Raw genomic sequence first — 19,218 nt, 5'->3', positions numbered from 1 at the left:
ACTAATGAAAAAGAAACGTTGGGTCGCCCTCTACTATGGTCGATCACATTATTATTTTTTTTTTTAATGTTCTGAAGAAATTCTTTCTTAAAAAACTAATTTGATAGAAAAAAAAAAATATATATTTTTAAAGAAAATTTCTCTCCCCCCCCCTTCTTGTAGACTAAGGTTAAATTCTCCATCAAATCTTGGTATTACTTAAAGCTATCAGACAATATTTGGTGTTTCTCACTTATACATAACTTTGACGAATATACATTGAAGTATTTTTTTTTATTTACTATTAATCAAATATTTATTAAACTCAAATTAAAATAATTGAAAACTAAATCAAATTTGAAAAAAAAATCTTATTAAATTGTTTTTTGTTTTTGTCAACATGACTGTTTTTGATTAGTTTCCTCTAATTCATTCACAGCATAAAAAATAAATATGAATTTAGCCAATTTACCTCGGTTTCTAGGAATTTCCCTATATAACAGGATAGATAGACTAATTTTAAAAAGCTATCAGAGATGTTCACAATTAAATTTCACAGAAAAATAAAAAGGAAAAAATTTTTTTTTTCTTTTAGACTAGCTCCTATTGTATTTCACTTAAGTTTGTTATATATATATATATATATATGATGATTGCAACGTCTTGTCAGACGAGTGCCACTCCCTCAGACACTTCAAGTCCATGAGCCCAAAAATGACTTCCATCGCCACAGGACCATTTTTATAGACAAATGCTTGAGGGAGTATCTATACACAGATGATGTTACAGAGTCTTAGCTTTGTACGACAGCTAAGTCTCTCTCTCTCAGTTCAAAATGTTGAGATCCAGCAACAAGCAAGAGCAAGATAGCCAGCAACAAGTTAAACTGCAGACCAGCTTAATGCGGGTATTGGCCTCCCACTTTCTGTTTTTTTTTTAAATCAGAGATTTGCTTTTCCTAGAAAGGTTGCCTTCACCACGGCTTACAGGATCCCTCTCCACCCCAACACACACATACATACACACAAACACACACGGTGCTAGTTGGCCGTTGACCCCATGTGCCTCAAAGATTTACTCATACTAACCGCTATCAACATTTTCCGGACAAAAATAGTCATTGATTTGATTTGAACATTTGAGAACATGATTCTTCAAGTTCAAAGCTTTTCCATTTCACTCTAGATTCATAAATAAAGGTTTATTATCATTTGAAGTATTGGTAGATGAGTATATGCTTTTAGACACCCTTTATATGAGAGAAAGAAAATTGAAATTCCAAGTTGAACTTTACAATCCAAATTTATAGAATAGTATTCTTTGAAACTCCGCGGAATAAGGATTTTGCAAATTGTTGTTTGTTTTTTTGTCGAACAATAAATATTGATTGCAAAATTCAACTTACAGTCTTAATTTTCTTTCTCTTATAATAAGCTCTACTCTCTATTGTGTATTGAGCTTTTTTTTATTATTCGGTTGGGATTAAATTATCTATATATAAATAGTAGTATTTATATTAGATTGAAGTTTACCATTGCGTAAATCAGGTAAACACTGCATCCTTATATATATATATATATATATATATATATAATATATATATATATATATATATATATATATATATATATATATATATATGTATATAATTTCATCCAAAGACGCAACTCTTCAGTATAGCTAGATCACTACATATATATATATATATATATATATATATATATATATAATTTGGTGTATGTGTGTGTACAATGATTCACAAAATACAAGGAGTTAAATTCGAGTTTAGTAAACTGATTGGATAACATATTTTGTTGTTGGTCTTTTAAATGTTTTTTCTTTTGAAATAATTTTAAAAGAATTATAAAAAAAATTAAAAAGTTTTTACCGATATGAATTAAAAAAAAAAAAAAACAGGAAAAAAAAATTGAATAGGGGAAAAAAATGTCTGATTTGTATTTGGAGTTTAATCCTTTGCTGAAATGAAGCATTAAGAATCTAAGTATTTAAACCCATTTTTTTATTATTATTATTATTTATTTATTTAAGACACTATCAGTGTCATTTTTAAATATGATCCCGTTTTAAAAAAATTAAAAACAAAAAAACAAAACATAACGTATAATGAAAACACAAAAAGTAACCGATTTTTCCATCACCGAGAGCCAGGAATGTCCATTTGAACCCCACAATTACAAAATAAAAAGTAAAAAAACAAACAAACAAACAAAAAAAAAAAACATTTAGATTAAAAGATGAATTTCATCTTAAATCTTTGAAATAACAAAGTCATTTGAAAAAAAAAAAAAAAAAAAAAAGATAAACCTCTTTGTATTATTCGCATTCTTCAGACTACTATTCTCATCTTGAATGTTATTTTCACAAAGAGTCGGTCGATGTAACCACCTCCAACCTTCTTCAAGTGTATATTGTTGAACACGGAAATCTTCCTGCCGAACTCTGGAATCTACATGGAATTCTGAACAGAATCTTTTATTTAATTCATGAGTGTAGCATGCTTTCATATTGTCAGTCATGACTGGGTAAAAGTCCGAAGTAATTTACAATTGTATTTCGAGTGTTGCTAGCACTGAAGGTTGAACCTTCAACCTCCAGAAGAGTAACTTTACAATTGAATTTTACCAAATACTGTATCAACTACGCTACTCTTTTGGAGGTTGAAGGTTCAATCCTCAGTGCAGACGACAGTTAAAATACAATGGCTGACGGGACGACAACATGCTACACCCGTAGATTAAATAAAGGGTTCCGTTTGAAATTCTGTGCTGATTCCAGAGTTTGACATAAAGATAACAAGTTCAACAGAAACATTTGAAGAAGATCAAAAGTTACATCAACTGAAACGTAAAAATTACATTTGAGATGAGAACAGTAGTTCGAAGAAACCAAATGATACAAACGATTAATCCACATCTAAAAAAACACAGCAATGTAAGAAAAAAACCTAATTGAAAGCTTAAATTTTTTTCTCTAATAAAATTTCTGAATCAATGAAGATGACTAATTTATAATGATGGGTAAAAAAAAAAAAAAAAAATGATTCTATGCTATATTGAGCAAATTGGTTAAAACTGTCAACCTCAGCTTCTTGAAAGATAATTTCAAGCATTCCATCTCGAATTATTTAATTAGTAATTTGAAAACATTAAAAATAAATAAAAATTAATTTTTGGGGGACAGGATGATCTTTTTATATGCTAATTTAAGATATGATATAATTACTTACATTCTGTCTGTTATCTTTTGCAAATATTAAATAATTAAATTAATTATTTATTATATTTTGTATGAAATTATTTGTTTTTATGAAATTATTTGTTTTTTATGAAATTATTTGTTTTGTATGAAATTATTTGTTTTGTATGAAATTATTTGTTTTTTGGACGTTGTTTTTAAACGTTGTTAGTTTTGAAAAAATAATTTTATGGCTTGTCAACACTTTGGGGAGTTATATAATGCAGAAATACGGTACTTATTGTAGATGACATATTAAAGACTTATTTAATTCAGTGTTGGAATAAAGTGGAAAGAAGAGGTTCATCCCCTTTTTTAAAAGTACTAGAGCAAAAGTGAACATAAATCCAATGATAGGAATTAGTCTTGACTTGTCGATTTCTTTGCCAATAATAACACCCTCCAACCCCAACCACTTTTTGACACAACAGAAACGTGTTTGAAAATTCAGGTTTTATTTCGATTCAGGAGCACAAATGAACCACTATTCCCGACTTTTGGTGTTAAATTTTAATTCAAACCGGAAATTATTTCCCGATTGCCATTTTGAAAAGAAAGCAAATATGCAGTGTGGAATAGGAAAAACCTCAGCAGGATTTAATTTGCAAGACATGAATAAAATCAACAAATAAATATCCTCAGATCTAAATTAAGACTTTATAGCAGCAACGTTGCTGAAGCATTGATTTCTACGTCAATTCGAATAAAGCTCAAAACATGCTTTCTCTGGGATATATACTACCTACAAACGGTTTTATTGACAAAAAAAAAAAAAAAAAAAAAATAGCTATAGTTGACAACTTCACCTACTCAGGAAGCTCCATAAAGAAATAAGGCAGTATGTACAATGAGTTGCAATGCAGGAGAGGTAAGGCCTCCCCAGCATTTACCCAGCTCTGCAAGATCTAGAGAAACAAAAAATATTTACCCTCGGATCTAAATGAAGATTTTATAACAGGAACGTCTACTCTACACTTCTATATGGAAGTGAAACTTGGCATCTCCAAAGCAGCCAAGTGAATAAATTAGATGCATTTGATTCCAAATGCCTTAGAAATATTCTAGGAATCAAATAGACCGATCAAACTACCAACGAAAAAGTCAGAGTATACTAACCAACAGGTGATATTGTCAATAATCTATAAACGATGTCTAGGGTAGTGTGGATTGACCCTAGAGAGAATTGCTAACCAAGTGCTCCAGTAGACCCCTAATAAGCAAAGAAGAGGCAGACCAAAACTAAACTGGAAGCAAACAATTGAGAGGGATATGATTGCAACAGGAAGATGCTGGATGAATGCTGTAGACTGAAAGCGATGGTATATGTCGACTGCCTCATGAACCACCGGATGTGAGAGTTTTTAAGTCTAAGAAAGTAATTTTCAAAGTAATCATTTGAATGCTGTATGACTATCGAGTAAACAATGTAAAAGACAGTTTAATTCATCATTTTCTATCTTTTTCTCATTACATATAAAGTTATATTGCCGGATTTTTGAAGTTGGACCTAAATAGCATTTAAGCTACAACTTTGGTCCTGACTAGCCAATTTTCATTTGTTATTATTATTTATTTTTCTACTTGGGTGTCACCATTTATCAAGGCCCAAAGGTCACTCGAGGATAAGGTTTAATGAAAATAAGGTGGTAATGTAGTCATTGTTAATGGTGTAAACTGGGTAGAATTTGATTATTTATGGGGACGGCTCAACAAGAACTTGTTTACATTAGATTTGAAGGCTACCATGTTGTATTCAACTGGGAAGCAGGCTAGCAGAACAGTATTCCACAGGCAGGCAGTTCCGGGGAAAAAAAGCTTTGTCCATGGAATCTGTGTTTAGATTTGGGCAAGTTAGAGAGTAGGGGAAATTGTATATAGTGGTTGTAGCTAATCAAGTGTGTTTTTAGTAAAAGTTTGTCAAGGGGGAAACAAGAGATTCGAGCTCAGCCGAGCATCTGCTATGTACTGTGGAATTTATAATATAACATTTTGCTACAATTTATTTAAAAAAAAAAACAAAACAAAAAAAAACTTAGTTCAGCCTGGATGACTGTTAATATGAAACATTTTTAGATAATCACCTAAAAATAAAAATCACAGTACACATCATTTGTGAACAGGTCTTCAATCGTATACATAATTCATATAAAGGGAAATAACCTGTATTTTAAATGGAAGATTATAATAAGTGTTGTCTACCTTACAACTAAAATTTAATTAATAGAGCATCTGTATAAGTTTAAAAATTCAAAAAACAAATAAAAATTAAACTACTAAATTTACTTCAGGGGAAAGAATTGTTGTTTTCTGTGTCATAATTTCTCCATTTAACAATTATGGCTAGTTTTTGACCTTAAAGTGGAGCGATTTCCATTAGAAAAAAAATAAAAATAAAATAAAAGTCAGGTATTTGTGCCCCTAAACAAAAAGAAAGTATAAATTTTCCAACATGCGCCCCTGTTGTATCAAAGATTAACAACAAAATAAAAAGAAATTTTTAAAGGGTTTAGTTATTTAAACTAAAGGCATGAATAATGAATGAATAAATATAATAATCTGATAATCCAAGTATATTTGTTTTAAAAGATCAGAAAACTCAGAGGAAAGAGACAGTAATTATCCCAATGCTTATTTTCATTTTTGGAAGTGAAAAAAATATCCAAGAATTTGATATACAAATTAAAAAGGGTAGCAAACAAAAAGTATCAAAATAAAATTAAAGCTCAATGGCATTCCTCTTCTGCTAAACAGCTAAGATACATATCTAGAGAAATAAATAAAGTTGAAATTAATCTGCTGTGTCAGATGACAAATAGAACAGCATGGACATTGTATGTGTATGCATGCATATATATATATATATATATATGTTGAATATGAAAACTAGTGGCTACACATATGCAAATATGTTTCAGTGACCACCCTGCTAGGAAAAATCACATCATCAGGCCAAGAATATCCCACAGGAGGGATATATTCTTGGCCTGATGATGTGATTTTCCCTAGCAGGGTGGTCACTGAAACATATTTGCATATGTGTAGCCACTAGTTTTCATATTCAACATATTCATATCGCTCTGTCTAAACACTGAGCACTCTTTGGAAGACACATTGTGCGTTTTTGTTTTTGTTTAAAAACTAAACAATACTACCAATAATATATATATATATATATATATATATATCTGTAGAAATATATTTTCTTATAATATATACCAATCCTTATTTAAGAAGCTCAATGTAATTACAGAGCAATATAGTGAATAAGTCACTAAACCCAACTATTTGTACTAACATTCTACGTTAATTTATGAATATTCTAGTGACTTTATTTGATAAAATTCAAAATGGCGTAATGGAACCATATTAAAGGTATTTGCAGCTTCTCTCCCAATTTTCAGATTTTAATCATGTCAAATCACACTTTATTTCCTTTTGATAGATTGATTGTTGCTATTTATTCTAAAAGTTGAGGGCAAAATAGATCCCCTGATTGATATAATAATTAAGTGATTGATTTTGTGCTACGAAAAAGATACTATCAAGAATTGTAAATTACAACTGAATTAAAGGAATAAATTATAAGATGGTCAACATCATGAATTTTGGAATATAGTTTTTTGTCATTTATTCACTCTCTCTCTCTCTCTCTATATATATATATATATAGGGATCTACATTGCGAGTGAAACAGTTGCATTTGCGAGTGATTTTTCAAAGTGGCGACTAGAAATAATGAAACACTTATCTTTTGGTGATTCTATTTCTTTCACTGACAATCTTCTAAAGCTAGCTACTGAGTGAAAAATATCTTTTCAACTTTTTTTAAATTTTTTTTAATAAAATGAACAAATTTAAATTATTTAAACAATAAAAGTTTAATAGAACAATATACTTAAAAAAATTTTTTTAACGAATGGTGTTTAAAAAATATCTGAAGAAATTAGAATGTTTATACGTTCAAGTATCAACATAAAATTTATTGTATATTTAGAATTACACTTATTAAAAAAAAAACACACACACACAGAAAAATCTTTATGATGTACATACTCGTCACAGAACGAACATGTCATATTCTAAAAATCATGTGGATTTGGCTAGTAACTTTTCTATTTGGCTAGTAAATGAAAATATTTAGTTTTCAAAGATCAACTAACGTTTAGTTTGCCCATAGAGCCCTAATATATATATATATATATATATATATATATATATATATATATATATATATATATAGTTAGTGATGGGATGATTCCAATATTATTACAGATTCTGATTCTTTTAAAAACTCTAAATATTTACTCATAATTTTTTTTTTTCAGATTGCTGTAAAAACCTGTGCAATATGTGCATATATTTTTTTAAATACTCTTGCAGAGGGGGGGGGGGTTAGGGTTGCAGAGAGGGGGGCATCTATAAATATTTTTTTCATAGGTAGTTAAAAACAACAACTCAATATTTATAATTTTACCTTTAGCAAGCACAAGCAACCGAAAACTAAACAAAAACATAAACAACTAAAAGAATCGTTTTTGGTATTGGAAAATAGACATAAATATTTCCGATTCCGATACCCACAAAAGTTCTGATTTTTCTGATTCGCAATTTCGATTAATCATCTCCACCCTAACATTATATATATATATATATATATATATATATATATATATATATATATATATATAATTAAGTTAAAATTACAATATGTTTTAAAAAAATCTAATTGATATTAAAAAAAATTAATGATAATATATAAAAAACTTAAGTTAGAATTGTGATAAACAATTTATTCTACTATAGTGCCGTTTTACCAAAGGAAATGACGTCATTGGAGTGGTAAAATTGGAAACAAAAATCAAAATATTTTATCATCCCAATAAAGCCATTTTCTTTGACAGAACATGTTAGAACAATAAATTGCTTTTATAACAAGCGTTGTCCATATCATTTTCAACCATTTTGTCGAACACTTATTCAATACAAATTGATTAATTATATGCATGAAAACAAATCTTTTAAGCATGCCAGAGATCAATATATTAAGAGGAGTATGGGCCAAGTTAAGAATGATTCAAATTAAAAAAAAAATGAGAACCTGTTTTTTTTTCTGTTCATCATCTTAGGTAATTGTAAAAATCTTTTTTAGGAAAACAAAAAAACAAATTTTGCAATATGCATTTAATAAGGAAAGAAAGAAAGAAAGAGAAATTAAAATATAGATACACCTCTCTATTTAGAAAGAGGTTAGACATATCTATTTAGAAACGGCTGTGACACACCTCTCTATTTCACACCTATTTATTAAGGAAACTTATGACATGTCTCTAAAAGGGCTGTAACATACCTCTGTTTAGAAAGGGCTATGACACACCTCTTTAGTGGAAAAGGACTACAACACCTTTTTACTTAGAAAAGGCTATGGCACCATTAACTCCCTCAAATTTTTTCCAATTGGGATGCATTTTTGAGTCACAAAGTTACATAGCAAGTCAAAAATTACCATTAAATATTCACAATGTATAACCTAACATAAAATTGAGGCACATCTTAATGTTTAAAGTCAATTTTTCTTTAAAAAAAGTGGGGGGGGGGCATCCTATAGTCTAAAAGATACAATAATTCATACCAGATTTTAAATGAACTTTTCTTCAATAAAAACAAATTTTAATGGCAAGTTCCATTTTCATGTTCTATGAGACATACTCTATGAGTATTTTTTATTTTCATTGTATTTCTTCACTCATTTAAAATATTTATGGTTTCTGAAGAACTGGGCATTTAAAAAAATATATAGCAAATAGGTTTTTTTTCTTTTTTTAATCGTTTCTCAAAAAAACAAAAACAAATTTCAGTGAATAGGATGGATTATTCTCAATATAATTGAAAAGTAAAAGATCTGCAAAAACCAAATAACTTAGATTTAAAACTAACTTCATTAAAGAAATAATTTTATTAATTGCTTTTTTTATGCAAATAAAATGTAAAACCAAAAACTTTTTAATAAAATAGTTTAAAATATTTTTATTCAATTTTTAATTTCTTATTTAACTCTTATGATTAATTAAAAAAAAAAATCACAAACCTATTAATCCTTATGTGTTTGGAGGACAGAGAGAAGAGTGAAAATGGATGCCTTCATATAACAGATATTAATAGTTAAACCACCTCAATTAGCAGCAAAAAAAAAAAAACAGCTGGATATCAGATTAGTTATGAATACTGTATGTATGTATGTATGTATGTATGTATGTATACCCATACTAATATATAACAAAAAAAGCAAAGAAAAAAATAGAAAAAAAAAAAAGTTTAAATACTAGAAGAAATCATCAAAAGAGAAAAATGAACATTTGAAATGTTCACTTTTTCTAAAGACGTTTGTTGAAACCGGTAAATCTCTCATGTGATGATTTCTTCATGTGCTTAATTGTTTTTCCTTTATGTCTTTTTTAATACATCCTGTCTCTATGATATTTAATTCTATAATATATTGTGTATTTTATTCTCTCTCTCACACACACACACACACACATATATTTGGCGTTTCTACAGAATTGGGACAAGATTTTCGGAAATCGTAATGCCGAATTTCACATGAAAACGATGGTATTTACATATTCCTCGTATTTTTAAGATGATTATATAAAAAAATTTCGAAAATCGATAAGGTACAAAATTTTTTATTAAAGAAAATAAAAAATAGAATTTGATGAAAACGATTGTAAAACACAGGGGAGTTCAACAGGGAGGTAATTTTCCATTCAAATTAAACAAAGATGGCGGCAATTTTTTACCTGCTAACATGATTAAAGTTATTTTTTTAAAAATAATTCAGTAATATTCAGGTAATTTCGACTGCATTATTTTTTATCTGAAAACTCCATTTATCAACTACAAAATCTCGTCCCAATAATGTAGAGGCACTGAAAATTTTACCAGAAATATATTAAATATATACTGATAGTTGTGGGTGTCGGCTTTTAAGTTGCACTTGTATATAGTGTTTAATGCAATGAATTAATATAGATTCCATGAAATCAAGAAAAAGAAATTACCAAAAAAAAAAAAAACCATGGACAGTGTACGATCATTTCAGAGATGATATTGTGTTTATTTGGATATGATCTCATCAGCACAATGAGAAGAAGAGGTTAACATGAAAATAACGATAAGTATGCAGCATTACTTCCAATGCTGCATAGTGATGTTTATTTTCGTGTCATATTCTGTGCTAATGATATTACATCTGAATAAACATGACATCATCTCTGAAACGATCGTACACTATCCTCAATTTTTTTTGTCTTGATTTTTTTGAACAAGTAAATGAATCTATACTAATTAAAATCATTTACCACACATTATATATATATATATATATATATATATATATATATATAGTAGGACCTCGGGATATGGTGGCCCTAGGATATGTTTTTTTTCAGCTTACAATGTGGAATACAATGTTTTTTCGGCCCCTGGTTACTATATTTGCCCCGCCTTATGGTGTTATTTATGATGTTATTTGATTATATACATGTGTATTATATACTGTAGTTTGTTTTGTTACTAATTTTTAATGCCGTATCCCGGGGTTCTACTGCATATATATTATTTACTTTTTAGTAAACAAATTACATTATGTCACGATGATAACAGAGCTATTGTTTCAGTCAAAATATGACCTCGTCAAGTGACCTATACTTCCGACTGCATTGGAAGCCAGACCTTAAAATGGCATAAGGTAATTTACTTACTAAAATATCAATAAAATATCTAGCTTTTTTATTTGGGGGATGGGGGGGGTCACTGTCAATCACCCCGTTATATTGATTGATATTTTCCTGGAACAATATATAATGAGGTAACCAAACTAATAGCTTGATGACTACATTAGCAAAAAATGCTGCTAATTCCTACAGATATTTAAAATTTATTTATATGGCAAGACTGATTTTACACATATATATCTAGCTTAATCTTAAATAGATCTAATCTTAAATAAATCTTAATCTTAATTTTAAGATTAATCTTAATCTTAAGATCTTAATCTTAAATAAATCTAGCTTAATCTTAAGCTTATTGTATTTTTAACATTATTATTTGATAAAAAATATTTGAGAGAAAGAAACAAAGAGAAAATGAGAAAGAAACAAACAAAAGAAAACGAAAACAAAATTTAAATTAAAAGAAAAAAAAAAAGCAAAACAAAGGGAAGCAACTCTTGATGGTGTCTAAAAATTTGTTAAAGGATTTGTTTGGCAATTGAGTGCATATACGGAGCCCAGGGTAAGATAATTAGTTGTTGCCAAGGTAGAGAATTTATAAAATGACTGCTGCAAAACTTTTCTCCCGGAAGGAAGAAGGAGAGGGGTGTTGGTTCCCCAGCCCCCTGGAGATGCTGGTTGGTGGTTTGGATTGGTTGACCAGTAAGCATTCATCCTCCCCCAGCACAAAAAAATGTTATCCTGGTGAGCGTTATTAGTATACACACAGATTCTCAGCCGTTGTTTTATCTGTTTTTGTATTTTCTGCATCACTGGGTGCACCAAACATTGGACACCATTCAAATAGATCATTGGAGCTGTATCATGAAGAACGGGGTTAAATAGTTGCAGCAGAGCCACAAAAGGACATTTTTGGTGTTTATTCAGATTGGCACTTCTGGCGATAAATAAAAATGAAGAAAAACTTTTATCATGTCCTTACTTGTCACGGAATGAAGATGGTATATTCCAAAATTTGATCAAGTAGTTGTTTGTTTTTTTTTTTGTTTTTTAAAACAAATTTGCTATTTTTTTTACCGATAAGTGTGAAGGTCAAAGACATTTTAATATTCTTCAGATTTGGTTTTTAAATTATATTTAATGGCCCTTGTAAAATAATGATTTTATAATTAAAAAATTAATTTTCTGCAAAATAAAAAATAAAAAAAAAAATACAGGTCATTTTAATAAATTATTGTTTGGTTTTAATTATTACGTTTCAGTTGTCTTTCCGACATTATTAAAAAAAAAACAAAAAAAAAAAAAATTGAAATGAAAATTGGTTATCTGCCCTTGATTCTTTAATGGCCGCTGCTTTTCCCTACCAAATGAATATGGAGTAAATTTGATTTTCTTGAATAAAAAATCATAAAAACTTCTTGATCAAATTACTTGATTTTTGGAATATTTCATCTTCATTTCGTGACTGGTACGGACATCAGACTTTTCTGTATTTTCTTTACTTTTAATTTCCGCCATAAGTGCCACTCTAAATAAACACCAAATTTTTTTTGTTGTGTTTTCATTCATAAGAGATTTCCCAACTTAGAAAAATGTTTTGGCCCATGTATATGTGTAAAACAACCCAAAGTGTTTGTACGGTTTACAAACGGTCAACAAAAACCGGGTCTGATGTGCCTCATCAACAGTGTTTTTACTTACCACAATTTTCCGTTAAAATGGCTGATAGGCAATCCTTCCTCCGAAGATCAGAAACCGCCCCCAAAAAAGAATGTCTTCATCACCGCCTGCCCCCAAATTTTTCTGTTAAGATTTTATTTTTTCCTATGGTTTGCTTCTTTTCTTTCCTCTTCTTTTTTAAAATTTTATTTTGTACCAAATTCTCTGCAGTGATTCTTTCAATTTAAAAAAACAGTAGACAAAAATAAAATACTTAAACAGGAGAACAAAAAAAAAAAAAATAAGATCAAAGTGAATAATATAAAAAAATACTGGAATGTATTTTTGCAGCAGAAAAATTATTTAAAAAAAAAAAAATGAAATAAAAAAAATTTCTGCTATCATTTTTTTTTTGTAAACCTCAATCATTAAATTTTTTTTTTTTTTTAGAATTACTTCAGTTAATTTTTTTCTATTTTTTTTTCTTCTCTTAAATATTGGATTTAAAAGATTTTTTTAAAATTATTTGTTTGTGTGTGCATATCTTTTTTTTTTCTCTCTCCAATTTATAGCAACAAAAAATAAATCCATTATCTTTTTTTTTTTTTTTTTTTAATTATTTTATCGTCTTTAAGGTGTGAGCTTCAACGGAAGATACCAACTCAGTGCAGCCACCCTATATACAACAAATCGTCCCAGTTAGCTCTGACAAAAATTATCACAGATCATGGATTTGTTTTCATCAGCAACCAGAAGAAAAAAGATGAGGATGATGATGAACAATGAATTGATGGCTATGAAACATGTTGCATAGACGTCTTCCTTTCGATTTCCTTTGCATGTCTTCAACATGGTTGACAAATGCCGAGTTGGATTCAACACTTGTCGTCATTTGGTTGTTTTTGTCATCCTACGCAGCAATTGCCAGAAATCACAGATGTTCTCGATTCGATTCCGACGTTGATTTCCTCCTCCAATGCCAGATTTGTCTGTCGATGCCACTGCAAGGTTTCATAAGTAATGTTTTACCATCTATCGCAACTTCCATACATTTTTGCGTATTTACATGAAAGACTGTTCGGTCCTGAAAAATAATAAAATAAACATGAATTAAAAAAAAAAAAAAAAATTATATTTTATTGAAAAAGTATTGTTAAAAGATAAGGTACCTATCCTGATTATAACCCAATTCCTGATAACTTTATCTTGGCGTCTTCTGTCAGGTTTCGTAAACCGATAGATGCTGAATTGAAGTTGCAGAAGGTTAGGTCGTAAACTGGATAAGTAGCGATTAAATTCTACTATGTTTACTATGTTGGGGCCCTGTGGGTGGGGCATTAGAATACACCAACTGGCCCCCTGCAGAGGGTAAAAGTCCCTCAATGGGGGTCCTGGATATGACCTTAAACTATATCCAGTGGTGAGGCCCCAGCTTGCGGGCTTTGGGGAGTGTGGAGCTACCCTTTAATTACCATTGCTCCCAGGTTCACTCTGACCCGGAGTGGTAGTACCTGTTAGGGTCCCAACTATGGGTTAAATAGAAACCGACTTAAAAACAACAAATATATTCTATTAAAAATTTTTTCTTCAAAATCTTTGGATTTGGCATTAAATAACCTGAAAAGGGTTGATATGCCATGAAACAAAAACAACCAACCAACCAAACAACCAACTATTAGTTGGCCCAGGATTGCCATCTGTATATTTGCAGCTAACTGCCATACCTGAAGGTCATTCTCCTATCTGCCACCTTAGGATATGACGGATGGGTTGGTTGGTTGGTTGTTTTTGTTTTATGGCATATCAACCCTTTTCAGGTTATTTAATGCCGAATCCATTTATTTTGAAGAAAACATTTTTAATAGAATATATTTGTTTTTTCAAGTCGGTTTCTATTTAACCCATAGTTGGGACCCTAACAGGTACTACCACTCCGGGTCAGAGTGGACCTGGGAGCAATGGCAATTAAAGGGTGGCTCCACACTCTCCAAACCCCACAAGCTGGGGGCCTAACCATCGGATATAGTTTAAGGTCATATCCAGGACCACTATGGATGGAAGATAGCTGCTTTACACCACAAAAAATTTAATGCTATGTGCAGGATAGAATTATTTACAAAATAAGTTTGAATGTAATGGATACTAGGTAAAAGTAGATTAGTACAGCTAGTTTGTGTGTGTGTGTGTGTGTGTGTGTGTGTGTGTGTGTGCATATGGGCAGTACTAAAACGGGTGGCCATTTGGGTATTTCCGGTGTTGTATGTTCTCTCTACTTATCTCGGCATTGTTTCAAGTCAGTCTTGGATCTCTCCTTGCCATTAGACTTTTTTTCTTTTTTTTTTTTACATAGGCATCACCACTTATCAAGGCCAAGAGGCCACTCAAGGATAAGGGTTAAAGAGTGTACAGTAGACATTGGACAATATAGTAATCATTAGTAATGAAAATTCGGTAAATTTGATAACTTATATAGAACGGTTCATCAAGAACTTATTTACGTTAGATTGAACACAACCATATTGTAGTCAGCCGGAAAGCAGGAAAACGGAAGACAATTCCACAGGCGTGCAGTTCTAAGAAAGAAGCTTTGTTCATGGAATCTACGTTTAGGTTTAGGCACAGATAAAAAGTGGAGGGAATTATTGATAGTGTTTTCTGCTAGATGAGTGTTTCTTGTGAAAGTTTGGCGATGGGGGACCATAGCAGTGCTGATTTAGGAGATGCGTGGTTGGTGATTGTGCAACCCTTGCCTCACAGTTACACAGCTACCCTTACAGGGGTGTCCATTGTCTCTTGAGATTGAATGGAGGTATTGTGCATATATATATATATATATATATATATACTAGACTACTATTCTCCCTATTCATGTAAAGTTACCTACTTTTCCATATAATCGCTAAAAAATTTACGAATCGAACGCCGACGAAAGTCATTTAGCAGCAAAAACGCACATGAGCCTACTGATGAGAAATATAAGAATGAAAAACCCATATTGGAATCCTTCAACCAAGTTATAGAAACTTAAAATCTAAAAAAAAAAAAATTAATAAAACCTGAAGCAAAAAAATAAAATCTAAATAAATAAAATAAAATAAAACTAATATTGAAACAGATTAGTAAATGTATCAACAAATTCACCGTTCTCACACAACTATTTTGTATCTAGAAATGTAAACAAAATTAAAAAAGGAAGGAAGGAAAAGGGACAGAAAGAGAGTAGTAGTAGTAGTCTTGGCTTTACTACAATTGTTCTTATGTTTGTCAACAGGTTAAAGTTGTTTAGTTGTAAGAAATAAGCGACAGTATAGTTGTAATAAAGAATAGTTACAAAACACCCCTACTCTTCCCATCTTAAATAATAATTTCGAAATAATAACGTTAATATTTCAGTGCGCAGGTCAAAATCTGCAAAAGAAGCGATTTTTGTTTATTTGTTTACGTTGTTATGCGCAACCGGATGTCGTAAACCGGAAAGTGGGCTACATCACTTGTTACAAGGTCATTTGACTTTATATATATATATATATATATTAGTCTTGACAGTTACTTTAAAACTATATATATAAAAATAAAAGTCCTTCGTTGGAAAATTATTTTGTCAGTAAGTCAATCAATTTACTGCATCACTGAATTGTTTTACTTACATGAACAAACAATAGTACCAATGTTCTTAAAGGGATCATCAGTTGTTTACCATGGAACACCATTTCAGGGATTCAATATATTTATTATATTATAATGAAGTTAATAAAGAGTATATCTTTAACAAAGCAAACTTATCAGGATAGAAAATCTCAACACAGTTAAGAGGAGCAATTAAATATATAAAATAAAAGATGAGAAATAACTTACATATAATTTAAAGTTCTACATTTTTTGAGATGATATTGTACACCCTTAAAGTTTCGGCGATGAAAGAAAGATAATCCCCCTGTTGATCTGTATTAGAGTTATCTCCCTTTTCTTAATCAATTTTTTTTTTCTTTCTCACAGATTCGAAACGATGAGACTGACTCACAGAAATACGAAAATATCTACAGAGCCAGTAACTTTTCTCCTTTCTTTTCCAAACAACAACTAACATGTCTGATGAAGGTTGAAGGACAATTTGACTGAAACATTGCACTAATAACACTCACGATAAGAATAATAGTTCAATCAGTACTTGTACGGTTTAATCAAGAAATTCAAAAATGAAAATATCGAAAAAAGGTTATATTGTACGTATCCGTTTTGGACTGAAGATCTCCGAAAAAAAATTTCATTTAATTTGAGTAGTTTTTTTTTTTTTTTTTTTTTTTTTTTTACAGCGAAAAAACACGTTTTTATGAGAGCCCATTGAAGTCAGCCATTATGGAATTTGTTGATAACTCCATGTAAAGCGCCGACACTCCCTCCCCATCTTTATTACTAGCTTTTCTTCCTAAAAATCGAATTTTTTGCTCGGTATCATAAACAAATAGTTTTTTCGCTGTAAAAACGAAACTAATTGATGAAATTAAGTGAAAATTTTTTTTTTTGAGAACTTCGTTCCATAACGGATACGTGCAGTATAACCTTTTTTTTGTTGTTGATATTTTCATTTTTTTAATGTCTTGATTAAACTGTACAAGTACCATTCAATCAATACAAGTGATCATCCAAACATGTTTGAATATATGGTAAGGTGGCAGTTTAATCATCTAGAACCGCTTTAAAGCTTCACCGTTCATTTTTCATTCAAATCATTTTTCGACCAAATTTCAAACAATTATTACAGTTTATAGATCACCTTCTCAGCTATATTGTGAAAAATTATTTTTCAATTTTTGTTCAATAAAACAAAAGTTATGATGAATTTTTCTGGTGTTCAAAATCGTAACAATACATAAGGAGGTGAGTGACACTTTTTATGACTGGTTTCCATAGCAACCATGTCGCTTCAGCGACTACTATTGCTACTAATTCGAAAAGAGAAGTAACAAGTGAAACAGAGAGAATGAAAACATAAAAGGGAGATAATTGGGGGAATTTTATTGAAAGCAGACGAGTGCCGTACATTGTTATTACATATGTGTTTATGAGGGCAAAAAAAACAAGTCTAAAATTAAGCAAAGAACAAGTGAATTTATTGGAAGCCTGGAAAAATCATGGATTACAATAGAAAAATACGAGCATGAAAAGTAATATGGTTAAGCTTAAACATGGAAAAATAAAGGACTAGTTGTTAAAACTGGAAAACAAAAGAACAAGATATTCTAGTAAAAAATATAATAAATTTATAACTGAAAATATTGCAGCATTAAGAATTTTTTTTAAAATTCAATTTATAACATTATATAATCAATTAAGAAGTATATTGAGATTGTTGGTGACTATGTAGAAAAATAAATTCTGGAGAACAAAAGGACGCTCGTTTAAAAGGTACCACTCTCGTCTTTGAAGATCTTCAACTTTTTGATTTAAAACCAGTAGGAGACTTTACTTTTGGAACAAACCTCATGCTCCGGACGCCCATGCACAGCCATTGTTCATCGCTAGCAAAAGTATTGAGATTGATGGTGACTAAGAAAAAAAAAAAAATTCTGGAGTATAGAAAGTTTTAAAATATTATTACGATTTAGTATGATTATACTTGGGATGTCCCAACTATAAAAATTTCAGTTATTTTTTTTTTTAACTCAAAAAGTTGAAGAACTACAAAGATAGGAGTCGTACTATTAAAATGAGCAACCTTTTGTGGCTCAGAATTTAGTTTTCTACATAGTCAGCATCATTCTTCATACACTTTTGCGAGGAATTCAATGACACACCATTGCTTCTGACGCATGTCCATGACAGGGGGTTGCTTTCTTAGAGTCTCACACTGTCAATATCTGCAACAGAGAGATGCCACTTTCAGGTCATGAATGCATAAGTTCAATCATTATAACAATGCAATTTGCAAACTCCTCTGATCCATCCTGGCAGAATAATAAAAAATAGGAGGCATTACTTTTGGAACATCCCTTGTATTATTAGGTTGTCCCTTAAGTCTGTAAAAACTTGCGGAAAATTAAAATTTTACTCGCCAAGTAATAACAAAAAAAAAAAAATACAAAAATTAATCCTCAAAATAAAGACCATAATTTTCCAAGACTTTTTCCAGCCCATCACTTATCTTGATTGTACTGGACTAGACAAACTCATTTCTCGTTCGATGTCACAATGCGCTTCCAAAAATGCTTTTCCAATGGATTGCTGAGCAATTGACAGCAAATCTCTACTCGTCTGTTGGCTTGTGCACCTACCTTAAAAGTACTTATAAAATAGATAGAGGGATGCAACATTTCGTTGATGGGACAGCAGTTGAAGGTTAACTGATAGTGTGGGACCAATTAGGTCGACGATTCTCTTTTGAATTCCGTCTAAGAGGGAGAGACTCGTAGCAGATGCACCAGCCCAAATATAACAACAATACTCAATAGATGGGCGAAGTTTTATAAGTCAACTTTGCAATCACAAATTCATAAATACAATCAGTTTAAACAACACTTTAAAAGTCTACAGGCCATTAGAGAATTACATTTTAATACATTTGGTATCATTAGGTTGTCCCAAACGTTTGTAAACA

The 19,218-nt window shown here is 30.4% G+C and overlaps 1 protein-coding gene across 6 annotated transcripts in view; it reads right to left on the bottom strand.

The window, feature by feature from the left end:
* Positions 1-13,163: 13,163 nt before the first annotated feature.
* Positions 13,164-19,218, bottom strand: part of LOC145291201 (polypeptide N-acetylgalactosaminyltransferase 5-like) — a 568,917-nt gene continuing 562,862 nt past the window's right edge. For all 6 annotated transcript variants that reach the window (XM_080136781.1, XM_080136784.1, XM_080136785.1 and 3 more), the window contains exon 13: positions 13,164-13,707. In XM_080136781.1, the coding sequence (XP_079992907.1) occupies positions 13,555-13,707 (153 nt within the window). In that variant the 3' untranslated portion in view covers positions 13,164-13,554. The remainder of the gene's footprint in view (positions 13,708-19,218) is intronic.

Source organism: Euprymna scolopes, chromosome 12 (genome assembly GCF_053919585.1).
Source record: "Euprymna scolopes isolate OS-2025 chromosome 12, ASM5391958v1, whole genome shotgun sequence".
In the NCBI taxonomy this organism is placed as follows: Eukaryota; Metazoa; Mollusca; class Cephalopoda; order Sepiida; family Sepiolidae; genus Euprymna; species Euprymna scolopes.
Note: the sequence above shows the minus strand (reverse complement) of the source record. Positions and strands in the feature narration are given on the sequence as shown.